General features: G+C 29.7%; 1 protein-coding gene across 2 annotated transcripts in view; it reads right to left on the bottom strand.

Annotated features, from left to right (window-relative positions):
- The window catches only part of LOC129222807 (coatomer subunit gamma-2-like), a 42,298-nt gene extending 28,854 nt beyond the window's left edge, over positions 1–13,444 (bottom strand). Inside the window, exons 1-9 of one of the 2 annotated variants that reach the window (XM_054857355.1) lie at positions 13,311–13,433; positions 12,778–12,830; positions 9,871–9,951; positions 8,065–8,079; positions 6,054–6,205; positions 5,436–5,460; positions 4,922–4,972; positions 3,853–3,945; positions 3,679–3,765 (exon numbers count right to left, since the gene is read on the bottom strand). In XM_054857355.1, the coding sequence (XP_054713330.1) occupies positions 3,679–3,765; positions 3,853–3,945; positions 4,922–4,972; positions 5,436–5,460; positions 6,054–6,205; positions 8,065–8,079; positions 9,871–9,951; positions 12,778–12,830; positions 13,311–13,353 (600 nt within the window). In that variant the 5' untranslated portion in view covers positions 13,354–13,433. Of the gene's footprint in view, positions 1–3,678; positions 3,766–3,852; positions 3,946–4,921; positions 4,973–5,435; positions 5,461–6,053; positions 6,206–8,064; positions 8,080–9,870; positions 9,952–12,777; positions 12,831–13,310 lie in introns of both variants that reach the window. The other variant, XM_054857356.1, reaches the window with a different exon arrangement.
- Positions 13,445–14,487: the final 1,043 nt, after the last annotated feature.

Raw genomic sequence — 14,487 nt, forward strand, 5'->3', positions numbered from 1 at the left:
AGATGTTGGAAAATTGGTTGCACTAAAATCATTTTATCTTTAATATAATATATTGACTTATTTTCAAAAAAAAAAGCTATCTTTACAAAATATCAGTTTTTTCTTTTTTTTAAAGCAGCGAATCCACTCTAGAGTTTTGAATTCAGTTTGCATGATGAATCAAACAGAAAGATCTACTTAAATGCAATTTAATTGCAGCTTTATTGAATAATTGAAAAACTGAATGACACATAACTATACAGAACATTATGAACTTGCATTTTTTACTTAAAAATATAAAAAATAGTCAAAAAATTAACTCATGATTATTTTTTAAGCATAAAAATTACTCAGCCAATTTCTAACACGAGAAAATAGCATTATTTTTTTTCAAAATTAAGTATTTAATATTTTGATAATATCACGACTGATGGAAAATATGTAATTGAGATCCAGTCAAACTTTTTTTTTCTTGCTCTGGATAACCAACCTTCGTGAGAACATAGCAATTGTATTTCTAATCTTAAGCGATGCTTAACCAAATGAACTCCTTCTGAACTACATTTATATTAAACTTCAAAGGGATTTTAAATGATGAAATTCAACTATTGTAGCAAAACAAGTTCAATTTTGATGTGCTGCAATTTATTTTTCAACTAGTTATGTGTTTAACAAACCTTTAGATTTCAAAAGATAGATCTTTCCGAAATTTTTTTGCTATCAATGGCATTGAGGTCTTGAAACTATTCTCCAGTTAATAATGGTTTTTATTCTACAACCAAAGTATTTAGCTTAAAAACCAATGCATTTTAACACTTTGAGAGAATTGTCAAGTCTTTTTAAAATAAATTTTATTGCTTTTAAATTCAATTAAAAATACATTTTTCCCCCAATTTATAACTGCAGCAATCAAGGTGAAACAACAAACTTTAAGGGACCGCAGATTATGTTCGTTGTAACGGGAATTTTGTTGTAATGGAATTTACGCAATGTAATGGAAATTAAATTGGGACTAAAACTTATTTTGTAGAAACGGAAATTTAATTTTATCGGTTTTCATGGTAACTGGATTATTATGTATTTAAAATAATGGAATTCTCTTTTACAAGATGACACTGTTTTTCAAAGCTTTAAATTTTATCCAAAACAAAGAACATGAAATCTCGCTTCACATATTGATGTGGCAGAACAGTAGACAAAATCAATATTTAAATGCTAGATTACATCACAGCTAAAAATTCACAATTAAAACCTCAACTTATGTTTTAAACCTTTTCAATTTCTTAAATATTTTTTAAACATACAATTAGACACACACAAAAAGAATTATAAGAATATAGGGCAGTTTAAATAAATATAGATAGTGAAATTGCATTTCAATGAAAAAGTTAATATGACTTTCGATAAAAAGTGAGCAGATGATTATCTCAATTTTCAAAACATTTGTTAAGGTATCACATTTTCGCTTATTCTCAGCAAACTGGCTGATATTGGAATAAAGGGAAACTTAAATTTGGGCAAGAAATTAGCTGAGTGAAAGGAAACACAGAAAAGTCTAGGGAAATCATTTAAAAAAAATAATAGTTTAAAAAACTTAAAAAACACGCTTTAGTAGCAAAATGAACTAAAAAGTTAAAAATAATTTTTGGATGACAAGTATATAAAGTAACACTTAATTCTACTGTAATAAAAAAAAAGCGTGGGGGGCTGCCTATTTACATTTTTGCATGGATAACAAGTGGAAGAAATTTAAGACAACTGATGAGAAGCCCCTTACGCTTTTTTTCTATTACAGTAAAATTAAGTGTTTGGTCAATTACTTTATATACTTGTCATCCAAAGATTATTTTTAACTTTTTAGTTCATTTTGCTACTAAAGCGTGTTTTTTAATGTTTTTTAAACTATTATTTTATTTGCATCAGACATTTTGAATGCTTTCTGGTAAATTCATGTGCAAACATTGTTACACGCCGCAGCTGATTTGTACGTTGTAAGTAATTCTAATAAGCCACTGGCTATTTGTCCAAAGGAAAGTTGGACCCACAAACCCACATGTTAAGCTAATAAAAACGTGTTAATCAGAATAAACTAATAACTTATTGTTAGTAAATTAATTTGATTATAGAATATTGCATTGTCATCGGGTCTGAGGTTGCATTCCAAATTTTAAAAGAATCCAATCACAAAAAGTGGGCGAAAATTGAGTTGCAAGATTATAAATTTAATTTCAGTGCAGACGGGATTAGAACGCATGCCCAATGATTCCTGCAGGTGGACGTCAGCAAGGACCCACCCGCACATTAGACCGCTCGGCCACAAACGCTCATAAAGTGGTGTAATGTACTAACAGTAATAAGCCACTAGCTCTTAGTCCAAAGAAGAGTTACTCACAAACATACAACTGAAGCTAATAAAGTAGTGTTAAAAAGGAATGATGTTGTAAGTCAGGTTCTTCAAGAATCCATTTTAAAGCCATTTTGTTATATATATATATATGAATGTTACTACGAAAAATATTTCTGGGAACAAAATGAAGTTTTGCTAATGATATAAAAGCTATGGGGATTGCAGAAAATGAAGAACTAGTGAAACAACTCCAAGATGATCACCTTACTGAGCAGTAAATAGGTTATGACAGTTCTGCTGTGGAAAGGTAAAGTACAGTAGCTGCAAATTTTTAACACCATAACAGGTAATCCACAGATTGTGTGCAGGAAACTTACTGTAATTTCCAGTATATCATGCATAGTGAAATATAAGGTCTTAAAATTGGGCAGAAGGGGGAAAAAAAATCTTTGTATAATCAGTGGATAATACTGTGGCAAAAAATGAAGTTGATTTTGATTTAACATACAATTTTAGCAACCAAATTAAAAATGTGAAGAAGTAATAGTGTCTGTTATAATCAAATTCAACCTAAAGAAATTAAGATTTCTTCTTGAAATTGTGATTATAGTATGTTTATTATTTTAAAGCAAAAAATTAAGCCAAAGGCACTGAGTTAGTAATCAGTAGAAACTGAAACCATTTTCTTTGCCTATAGGGTTGTTTATTTTACATATCTGATCATTTAGATTATGTTGAGCAAAGGAGAGCCAGCGGGAATATGATTCAGTTGCACAAATTTATCAAAAATGAAGGATATTGATGGGCGAAATTTTAGCACAGAAGGCTGAATCACCAAGTCATTGTTTTTATGCTGTTTAAATCTCTGGCAAAACTGGAAATTAAGAAAAATTACTACTTTAATAGACTTGTGTAGACACTGGAACAGCTTATTCTAAAAGGCTATAAAGATCAAAGGGCATAGCTTCAAGACGGCTATTGATCTTTACTTGATAAATTGACTAGGATCTGCCTAAGGAGTCTGCTGCTGGTCATTCCTTCTGTAATTATTTTAAGATATTAACTTCGATGCAGGATTCACATTATGAAAAAAAAATCTAAGGTGAGATTATCCTCTATGACCAAAATATTAAGTGGGATTTTGTGAGAACTGTTTGCAAATGGATTTTTGTAGAGGGGGATTCTGGAAAATATTTTGGGAATATAACAATCCCTCGTCCCAGTGTGAATAATGTAAGATGGTTTTAAAAAAATCAAAATAAAACAGAAGCAACAAAATTAAAGCAGCTGTGTTACTTAGTTTTCAATGAAAATTAATGAATGATTTTTTTTAAACAAAAGAAATAACATACTTGAACCATAACATTATCAGAATTCACAGCTTCTTGAGCTTCATTAACCCATCTTTTGACAACATCTGGGCTTGATTTCATTAAGTGCTACAAATTTTAAAAAAAAAAAAGTTAGTTTACAAGTTTAAAAAATACTTTAAACAAAATATTTGTTTAGAAAAGCAAATTTCTTACCAATGATGATACTAGAGCTGCACTAGAAACTGAGCTATTTTTATCCACAATAGCTTGCTTCATATACCTTTCAATTGCTTGCAGCATTCCACCCTGACGAGTAAAAATAGCAAATAATTTAATACCAGTAAATAAAAAGCAAATGGAACTTTATATGAAATCTTGATAATGTTTTTTTTTTAAAGCACATTTTACATACACATGGAGCTACTTGCTGAAACACATGATAACTTCAATGATCAAATTTAGTTTTTTGCATGCTAACAAAGTTGCATACCTGCCAACATTCAAAGAAAAAAATCCAGTAGATTTTTTTCAATCTGGCGCAATATCGCTTTTTCCCATGTTATTGAGGGGATTTAGGGATTTTTTTTTATCATCCCTTAAAGTACAATCATATGCAAGTTGCTTGACCTTACCAGCATGGGCAATGTTGAAGTCAATACAAAACATTGCGCAAAATATGTGATTCACTTTTGGGTGACTAATTCAAAAATAGAAATTCACAATTGTATGTTGCTTAAAAATTTTTTGGTTTTTTGCTAACTGACATCATAACTTAAAATCCCCCCCCCCCTAAATCTTCCCTGCTTTGCAACTCATGAACGCGCGAAGTGAGATCGCAAACGTAAACAAGAATTGATATTGCCAGATTTCAATGTGCAAAATTTTGAAATTGAGTAGGAAACTTTCAAACCATGGAGTGAATGCGCTAGAACGATGTAAAAATTTATTTTAAAGGGGTTTATTTTTTTCATTATCAAGAAAGTCCCTAAATGGAGGGATTTTTTTTAGAGGTTAATAAAAACCGGGAGATTTTCATTAAATATCGGGAGACCGGGAGAAATGTTGAAAATCCGGGAGTCTCCCGGAAAATCCAGTAGAGTTGGCAGGTATGAAGTTATGTACAAACAAATCTTACATACACATGGAGCTACTTGTTGAAACACATGATAACTTTAATAATCAAAATACGGTTTTTTGCATGCTAACAAAGTTATGTACAAACAAATCTTATATCAAAACTTAACATTACATACATTAATGATACATTCAACAAGTTACTTACATCAGTAATGGTACACAATGCTCTGATAGCAGCTGGTCTATACTGATCCTCCTAAATGTAAAAACAAATTTCATGAAACATAATGAAAACACATTAAGAGCTCCGAGTCAACATTGGAAGTTTCAAAACTGTTAGAACCAATAAATTAGAATGAAACATTAATGTAGTTTATAGAAGAATTTGAATAATAAATTTATGACAATTGCATTAACTATTAAAGTTGAAAGCTGTTGCAACTTGGACATAAGCAGGCATTTGTTAATAAAACTCTCTTGAAAAGTAAACCATTAAACATTTTTATGTATACTCATATTGTTTTTAACATGCAAAGCAATAGATTGTCACCATAATAGTCAGCTTGACTGTCACTAAAAATGGCAAGAAAGACTCAACTATGCATGAGTAAAGGAAATTTTTATGTTTACTAAAATATAGAACCTTTTATTTATTATTATTATTATTTTTTTTTTTTTTTTTTTTGCATCAAGAGAAAAGTTGGCAATACTATACATACCTTTCCTGTCATGTCTTTAGTCAAGCTGAAAAATGTGAGTGAAATGTTATAAGAAAAAATAAATTTCCATCAAATACTAGTATCAAATTAATGCTTAAATACAGATTGAGTAGAAGAATTAATTGTACACTTTTATTCCAAATTTAAATAATTGACACACAAAAATGTAGCTGAAAATTATTTCAAGTTTTAAAATAGAATTTGGTTACGAAGTTAAATAGTACTTTCATACAGTACTATAAAATACTTGAGGCGAAATTACTATCGGAATTGAGCAAAAACTTGATTGATTGGATACTATGACAAACCTTCAAATGAACTACAAAATTATTTTCTTGCTTTTAAACATTGAAAAAACAGTAGTCTAGCACATCTCACTTAAAGAAAGATTAGGGGATTAAATTATATATATAATATTCATTAAAAAAAAACTTCAAATATTAGCACAAAAAAGTAATTAATAACAAAATTTCTTATCAAGTAGAAACTTTAACAAAATTTTATATTTAAATAATGACTTCTTAAAATGCTAAAAAGTCAATCAATTTACCCTGTGCTACAAAATAAGCTTTTATAAAATCAATCAGTTGTTTAAAAAGAAGGAAAAGTAGCAGGTACCTGCTAGTAACAATGATGACATCTTCAGCAATTTCAGCCAGCTCTTTTATGCACAAGTAAACTAATCTACGTAGAATGGGATCATTTGACTGGAAAAGCTTAGTCATAGCAAAAAAGGTTTCAGTGGCTTCAACAGTGCCCAGCTGTTCACCCTGGTAAAAGAATTAGATAACATTCAATTTTAAAAAGTGAAAAACAGCATAAATTATGAATTTAAGTATTTCAATGCCGAATATGTATGCAACATAATGCATGTATCAAAATGTAATGCCATTTAAATACAGCTTTAAAAATAAAAATATTTCATCAATTTTTATAAAAATTCATTCACACTACTTCTAGTGATATTAGTTTCTGGATTATAAACCATGTCAAGAGCTAAGATGCAATACAGCATTACTGCTAACCATGCACAAAAAAATTAGCAAATAGCTGGTTGCTCATAAATGTTTTTCTTAATTGCAATGTCCCTTATTGTAAACTGAAATGACAATTTCTTTTGCAGCTGTGTTTAAGTTAATGATCTGACCACATGCTTATATTCAATTATTTGGAACATTTTATAAATTGTTTGTATTGAAACAAGTCCCTAAGTATACACTTTTGCAATACATTAGAACTATTAATTATTTTGTTATTTCATGCCATAAACCAACTATACATGATACAAAAGAGTTTTACAGTTCCTTGCAATTCAAAAGCTAAAACCAACAACAACTCAATATCACTTCATTTAATTTACAAAAAAAAAAAAAAAAAAAAAAAAAAAAAAAAAAAAAAAAAAAAAAAATATTTCATAGAAACTAAACCATATTTGTGACACTTCTATGTGGTGGTGCCCGATGGGAGTTCATGAAGGTCACTGCAAACCTCTGAAAACATTTCATTATTTGGCAAATTATGTCTGCTGATTAGAAAAATTCAGACAGTAGTGCAATTTTTTATAATTTCAAAAATTAAATTCTTTTTTCAATGATAGCTAATGATACTTCTCAAGTGTAGGTATGTGTGCATGTTCGCATTTTATTATTTGGTAAAAGTCAGAATTTTATTTGTTAAATTAGGAATTTACAACTCTTGAAATTTCAAGCTAGCGGTACTTCTACTGTTGAACTTTTTAAGACAAAAAAGCTTGCCTGAAGAAAATACATATTTCAGTCATCGCATCTGTATAATAAGCTCATAGCATATTAATCACACACCATGGTAGGCACATATAATTTAAAGAAAAAGGTGCAAGAAAATTCAGTGCAATTTCAGTGCTTAATATTTTACTAAAATGTGCACAGTAAAATGTAAAAAATTTGGCACTTTGTTACCTTCAGTGATTAAACTATAGAAAATAAAAAGAACAAAATAAATCCACATCAAAAGTTTCATAAGTATACAGCCATAATCATGTAAGATGGATTTAAAATACAATTTTCTATTTTAGAGATAGGTTATACTGTTTAAGCAAAATTTCATCTTTAAAACAATAACTCAAGTGGCATAAAAATAAATGATATAAAAAAAAAAAAAAAACACTTAAGAATATGAAAGCTGTTTGACTTGTAATGAAACTACAAAACTAACAAAACTAAACGCTACAACTAAAATTCGCACCCCGATATTACAAATAACCCCGATTTCACATATAAAAGTTTCGGTCCCGACGGGCCATGACTGTATTTGTTTGAAATAAGTCTATTTGTTTTTGGAATGAACTGTTATAGATATGTACACATGCAAGCATATATGCAAAATTTATAAGTACTTATAAAAGGAAGAACATTCTGAAAAGAACATAGCTATTGCAATAATACAAGTCAGAGAATAAACTGAACTTTGTAACCAAAATTATATTTTTAAAATAAATTTTAACCCAAACCAAATTAGTTCAAACAGTTAAAGAATTTTACAAACAGTTAAAGTTGTAAAGATTTTTAAAACAGGACATTATTCTTCAAACACATTTATATTTAAAATAAAATATGAGCATCTGTATATAAAGAGAAAAACAATTTTTTACCTGACCCCAATCACCCTAAAAAAAGAATTGATTAAAAATAAACAGCAAGTTACGAAATGACAAAGCATATGAAGTTAATTTGGGATATGAGAAATTTTTATGATTCATAAGTGAATCATAGCTGCTTCACTAATTACTTGGTAAAAAAGACCCTCTCGTCTTTTACTGAGAGTTTTAGTTTGCGTCAATTATTAATAAGTTTTTCTCCCTCCTTATTTCTATTGTAATTTTAATATTCAATGTGGCAAACAAGCTTTTAAGAAAAAAAGAATAATATTTAATGACACAAAATGGTTTTTGCTATACACAAAAAACTACTTATTCTGTATAATTCAGAAGTAAATCAATTAAAAGAAAGAACTGGGACAAGTCTAAAATTTATACTCACTCTAAATTTTTATTTATAATTGGGCAATAAAATGAGAAAAAGAAAAGAAATGGACTTCCTTTTATGAACTAGAATCTCTATTAGTTTTCTAAAACAACAAAACTATTTTTTCAGACCAGCATTTGTAACTAAATGAAAAAATTGTTACATTTTATCTTGGTTTGGCACGTTAGCATGTAATTTTTAAAAGATCAAGCAACATAATAAAAATGTTATTAAACATGAAAAAAATAAATGGCAGCTTCAACTTATTTTATCATTGCTACAAAAGGTGATGGCTGGGAAAGTACTTTTGCTAATTAAATTTTTTATCATATGGGAGGGGGGAGAATAGATGCATATATTTTGATTTTTTAAACATGGTAATGTTTGACATTTGAAATTTAAAACTAATGAAAAACATTGAAGTGTAATATTTTTAAACTCCCCCCCCCCCCTTTTCCACAATGCTAAAGTTCTATCTTAAACACAAAGCAGGAAAATAGATTTGACTCAATTTTTGGGGCATAGTTTTGACTTTCAATGCATGAAATAATGTTGTAGGGAGAATGAAAACATCTCTGGCTACGGTGGACATGGACTTTGAGCTTGCTATTTCACTTAACATGTAGCCCTGTTTTCCACATCGGGGCTTGATGTTCGAAGCAAATAAAAGTGAACAATTATGTTTGATCATAGTGGAATAACTTGATTTACAACTTAACAGCACAACTTTCGACTTCTTAGGGGTAGATTAAAGGGATATAAATAACCATTTTATGCAAAGTGCAAAAATTTATGCTACTTAATATATTTATAGTGCTAAAATAGAGCTCACATTTTAGATACATTAATTCTCCATTGCAAATTTCTATTGAAAATTTACAAAACAAGCAGTAAGTAAAAAAAAGCTTGTAAATCTATGAGCAAATTTGTAAAAATCACAGATTAAAAAACCAGGTTTACATTTTAATGCTGATACTACATTACTTGCATATTTTACTCACTGAAAAAAAAGAGAGTCCTTAATTTAAGGAACTGATATTTAATAAAGGACTTCTATGATACCATATAAATATTCTAACTAGACTTATTTGAAGAGCAATTCCTAATAATGATTTCTGAATGAAACTTATCGATGCTGCATTCTTGGATTACATTATTGTTTTAAGCATCAATAATGCAGAAATTTAAATTGTAATATTCTTTTTTACAAGTTGTAAATTAATAATATTGAACGGAATTCTTGCAAACAAAAGTAGGTTGCACATAAAAATCAAGTTTAATGTAGTAAAATTTTAAACAAAAGCTAGTGCTTCATTATCTGACATATTGTATTTCAACATTAATACGATGTTCATAAAAAAATAAATAAATAAAAAAATTACAAGCATAAACATACATAAATACTGTGAGAAAAAAAAAGTAAAAGTACATACCTGGTTCAATAAATAAATGACTTTTGTCAAAATGTGAGCACATTTTCTGGGATTTAAAGGAGTGTCATTGAAAGTCCTTGCCTAAATAAATAAAAATGGAAGTGGTTGCTTATAGAAGTGTCACTGTACTTACAATTTGAACTGTATTTGTACTAAAAAAATAAAGTCAAAGAGTTTTAACCATTTGAATTTTGCTTTCATTAACATGGGCAAAATAAATATAAAGAGAATTTAAGCACCAAAATTAAAAATGTTTAAAATTAATTGTTAATCTCTATCATAAAAGAATACTACAGATATAAAGAACTAAGAAATAATGTATTAGAATTTAAAGTAATAAAACATCAAAAACTAAATACAGGGTAAAATGATGATAGCATAAGCAGGATTAGATATTGTCTACAAACTAACCTTTTTCTTTACTAAAGTGGTACAATAGATGTCACAACTTCGGAAGGATTTAATAGGAAGCATTCGTTTTTCTTATTTCTTAATTTTTTTCAGCTTAATTAGATGTCCTTGCTTTTTTTTTTGCAATTACAATTTTTTTCTCTCCATAAATTTATTTTTTGTACTCGATTTCTTAATCTAAAAATGAATGATACCACTTTTTAAATCATAACCATAAGTTTTGTTATGTTAGTGTATTACTTCAACAACATAGGTGAAGTTAGTTGATCATTTTTTCTTCAAGACGTAAAAAAAAAGTTATTGAGAAAGAAGAACATCTCCACTAAATGGGTGAAAAATTAATACAACTAATTTCTCGACTTCATCCACTCAGACCAAAAATACCCTCCTTCACCCACCAGCAATGTTTACAGTGGAAGATTACGCAGAAGGGTTAGGGGGGGGGGCGGCTCCATTCATTGGCAAAGGCACAACGTAAAAAGCAACAGTTGCACATGCAATATCCTAGACAGCCTAGTTATCATATCCAGAGACTGCAGTTTTGTTCTGATTAGAACTTATCAGTTTGGATTAGTGAACAACTGAGCTGGAGGCAGATGTTATCTCATTGAAGCCGAGAGCGTCAACTGGTAGATGAAGTGAATTTATCTCACCATCGAAAGTCCGCAGCCATAGTACGGATCAACACATGAATTGCAGATAAAGCTTGGGTATTTAGCAGTAAGTTACCGCTCCTATGTTGTTGCTAAAGTAACCTTAGTAAACACTGAGAAAAGATTCTGTGCCATTAACTTGAGAGGTTGGACTTCTTCATTTTATTTGCATGCAAAACCAAACCCTGCGGAACGTCATTCAGTGAGGGTAAAGGCCTACTGTGCCCATCTCAGTTTTTCTGACCAGGGGCTCTGGGGTGCAAAGCAGATGTTCTGGTTAGGTGGTCAGCCTAATGCAGAACCCCCAGTGCTTGGTTCCCAAGTATGCTTGGTACTCATTTTATCTAAACACTGAAAGGATGAACGGCTAAATCAACCATGCCTAACCCGGGAATAGAACCTGAGCCTGTGGCATACGACTGAGTCACTGGGCTTCTTACATGCAAGACGACACTAGAAAGATTTACAGTAAAAAGAGATGGAAGTAAAACCCAGGGCACCTGTCAAAATTAAGCCCACGACCTTCGGCATTTAAAAAAAAAAAAAAAAAAAAAAAAACTACCACAGAGCCACAGGCGTTCCAGCAACAGATGAACAACACCAAATTTAAAGCTGTTCTCAGCCATGAATGCAACATATTTACATATGCTACCAGGTTATTCAGAATTTTTTGAATGCAGCAATGGAAAAGTACAGAAGCTGATCAGTATTATAAATAAAGGCAACAAAGAAATTGATGAGCATTAACGACATCATAGCATTTAAAAAAAAATTGTCAGCAAGGTAATCACATGTTAAATACAGTTGGGTCTCTATTCAACGACTTTCAAGGGACCACAAAAAATCGTCCTTAATTAGAATGCGTCCTTAAATAGAATGCGTTTAAAACTTCAGTGGAGCATCCGGTACCGTAAAAAATCGTCTTTAAATAGAGAAAGTCATTAAATAGAGTGTCGTTAAACAGAGAGTCTTAACTGTACTTTTAAATGGTAATCTAATGTTAAATTTTATTTTACTTTCCTTTCCAATCACATTTAAATATCATTCATCCATAAGAACAATCATAACAACATCTTCTAGTATGTATTATGATTCATAAAGTATATTTTATTTGTGATGACCATTCATTTGTTCTGATTGTATATTCATTAAATATTTCTATTAGACATCACATAGATTGGTCCAACATAAGAATTGCTAACAGTTAAGATTGTTTACGTCAAATTAAATTAATAACTTTCACAGAAACTTGCAAGGTCTTCAAAGTACTAGTCAGGAATCATTTAATACCTAGTCACAGGGATTTCAGTGCACAAGTTACACAGCAGCACAAGAATTGTAATAAATCTGTAATTTCATCATGCATCACTCTGCAGACTCAATCTGTATGTTGTACTGCAAGGATACTTGCTATGGAATATTTTTCAGAAAATATTTTTGGAAACCTACAGGGGCGCTCTGGTGGGAGGCCACTGTGACCTCCGAAAATTTCCTTATTCAGCAAATTTTGTCTGACAATTCAAAAGTTTAGAGACATACTTGCAATTTTTAAAAGCCAAAACGTATTTGTGCATACCTGTATCTTATCATTTGGTAGGTAAACTCTAGAGTTCCATTCGGAAAATTGAGAACTCACTCAATCTCAAAAATTGAAGTTCAGGGTGTCTCTCTCTTCGGACTTAGTAGGTTGCAATTACAATCAATGAAATAACGTAGTTATTTGATTGATAGAGAAGATTAGAGTGTACTAAAGAGACTCAAGACATATACTAGAAAATATTTTCAAATGCATATAGGTAATCTTGTAATTAAAAGTAAAATGAGTAAATTTACGAACACTAACCTCTTGTAAAACTGTAGTTTTCTCTAAATTGTTGAACAGATTACTGCTTCCACCTGAAAGAGAATGTTTAAACATCATTGAAAGCATAAACACTCACTGTAAACAAATCGCAAGTTATCAGGATGGATAAAATATTTTTGGTAGTATCTGAAATTCACTCATACATGTATACCACCGAAATTTCCAACGAAGCTTGCTTAACATAAAATTGGGATATTTTCAACAAGCAACGCAAGCTGAGCGGCGATGACGTTTTTATAACTAGATGGTTTAATCTTTCACCCATAGGAATATAATACAAAATTGTTTACAAGCCAAATAATATCAGATAAGAACTCAGATTTGAAGTAAGAGCACAGATTTTAATAAACAATGAAAGAAAAGTAATAATATAAGAATTTTACATTTAGTAAACAAGAAACGCCGATTAAAAGTCATTTAAGCCTATGAATATGAATAGCAAGTAAAACGAGACTGAAACTTTAATATTGAGAGAAAAGTTTATCAGTATTATCATATAAAAAGATAATTACCGTCTTCTTCTTCTTTTTTATCGCGTATTTTAAGAGAATACATAATTACTGCAAAATTAGTATCTATAAAACTGAAGTTACTCCACGTCAATAGTCAATACACGACATCTTCTAAAAGTTGATCACACAGCTTAGAAAAACAATGTTATTAAAAACGATGACGTCAATTTTATTACGTTTCACAACAACTGTCGAGTCGAAAAGTTTAAGTTTTTTAAAGTTCTTTTTTTATTATGCACATAAGTTATAGAATTTCGGAGAAAGTCACCAAATTTTAAGGATTGTAATGATTTGTCGACAAAAATGTTATACTAATCGATGCAAAAAAAAGTCCCTACATTTAGGCATTTGACTCTTTTATTAATCTCCTAATGTGGAAATAGACTAGCAATTTAGAGCTTTTATAGAAAATTTTTTGAAATATGTTATGTATTATTATAGTAATTTATCAAGTTATTGCGTTAGAGGATTTGTAACAAGCGATAATTTAAATAAATATCTGCCTATGATGCAGAAAAATATAGAGAGGATATGCTTTGCAATATTGCAGTACACCGACGCAGAGTATTTTTGCATTATGGGAGCAAAGTTTTAAAATGTTTCTACCCCCAAAAATCCATGAAACTTTTCGTTTAGCTTTCCTGAATTATACTTGACTTTGAAGACTTGTCCCCAAATTCACATGTAATGTACGGTTCAAATAACCAGTTTTTAGATTTGCAATAAAAATGTAATGCAAATTTTATTGCAAATCTAAAAACGAATATGTTTAAAGAATTATTTTTTTGTGTAAAGAAATAAATAGTTAAAATGATGAAAGTAAATATTATTATAAAACATTATATGCATTAAATAAACAATGTTTTGTCTACACTAATCTAGAGTCCCTTTAGATTAAATTGTCTTTGAATATAAAACAAAATGACTCTTCAGTTTTCACACTGAAAATCTAATTAAAATAAACAAAACTGTTTCAGCTGCTAAACGCATGGAATCAGTAAAAGCAATCAAATATTATATTTTATCTGTTATTATTTGCAAACGATATTTATGTACGAATCTTGCAAGAATTCTGAATGATTAACTAAATAAATTTGAAAGGTACCGAATTTATTTACTTTCCATACATTTTAGTTTTTTTCATTGCATGATTCAAATAACTTCTAAATCACTCAAA

This window comes from Uloborus diversus, chromosome 5, assembly GCF_026930045.1.
Source record: "Uloborus diversus isolate 005 chromosome 5, Udiv.v.3.1, whole genome shotgun sequence".
NCBI lineage: Eukaryota > Metazoa > Arthropoda > Arachnida > Araneae > Uloboridae > Uloborus > Uloborus diversus.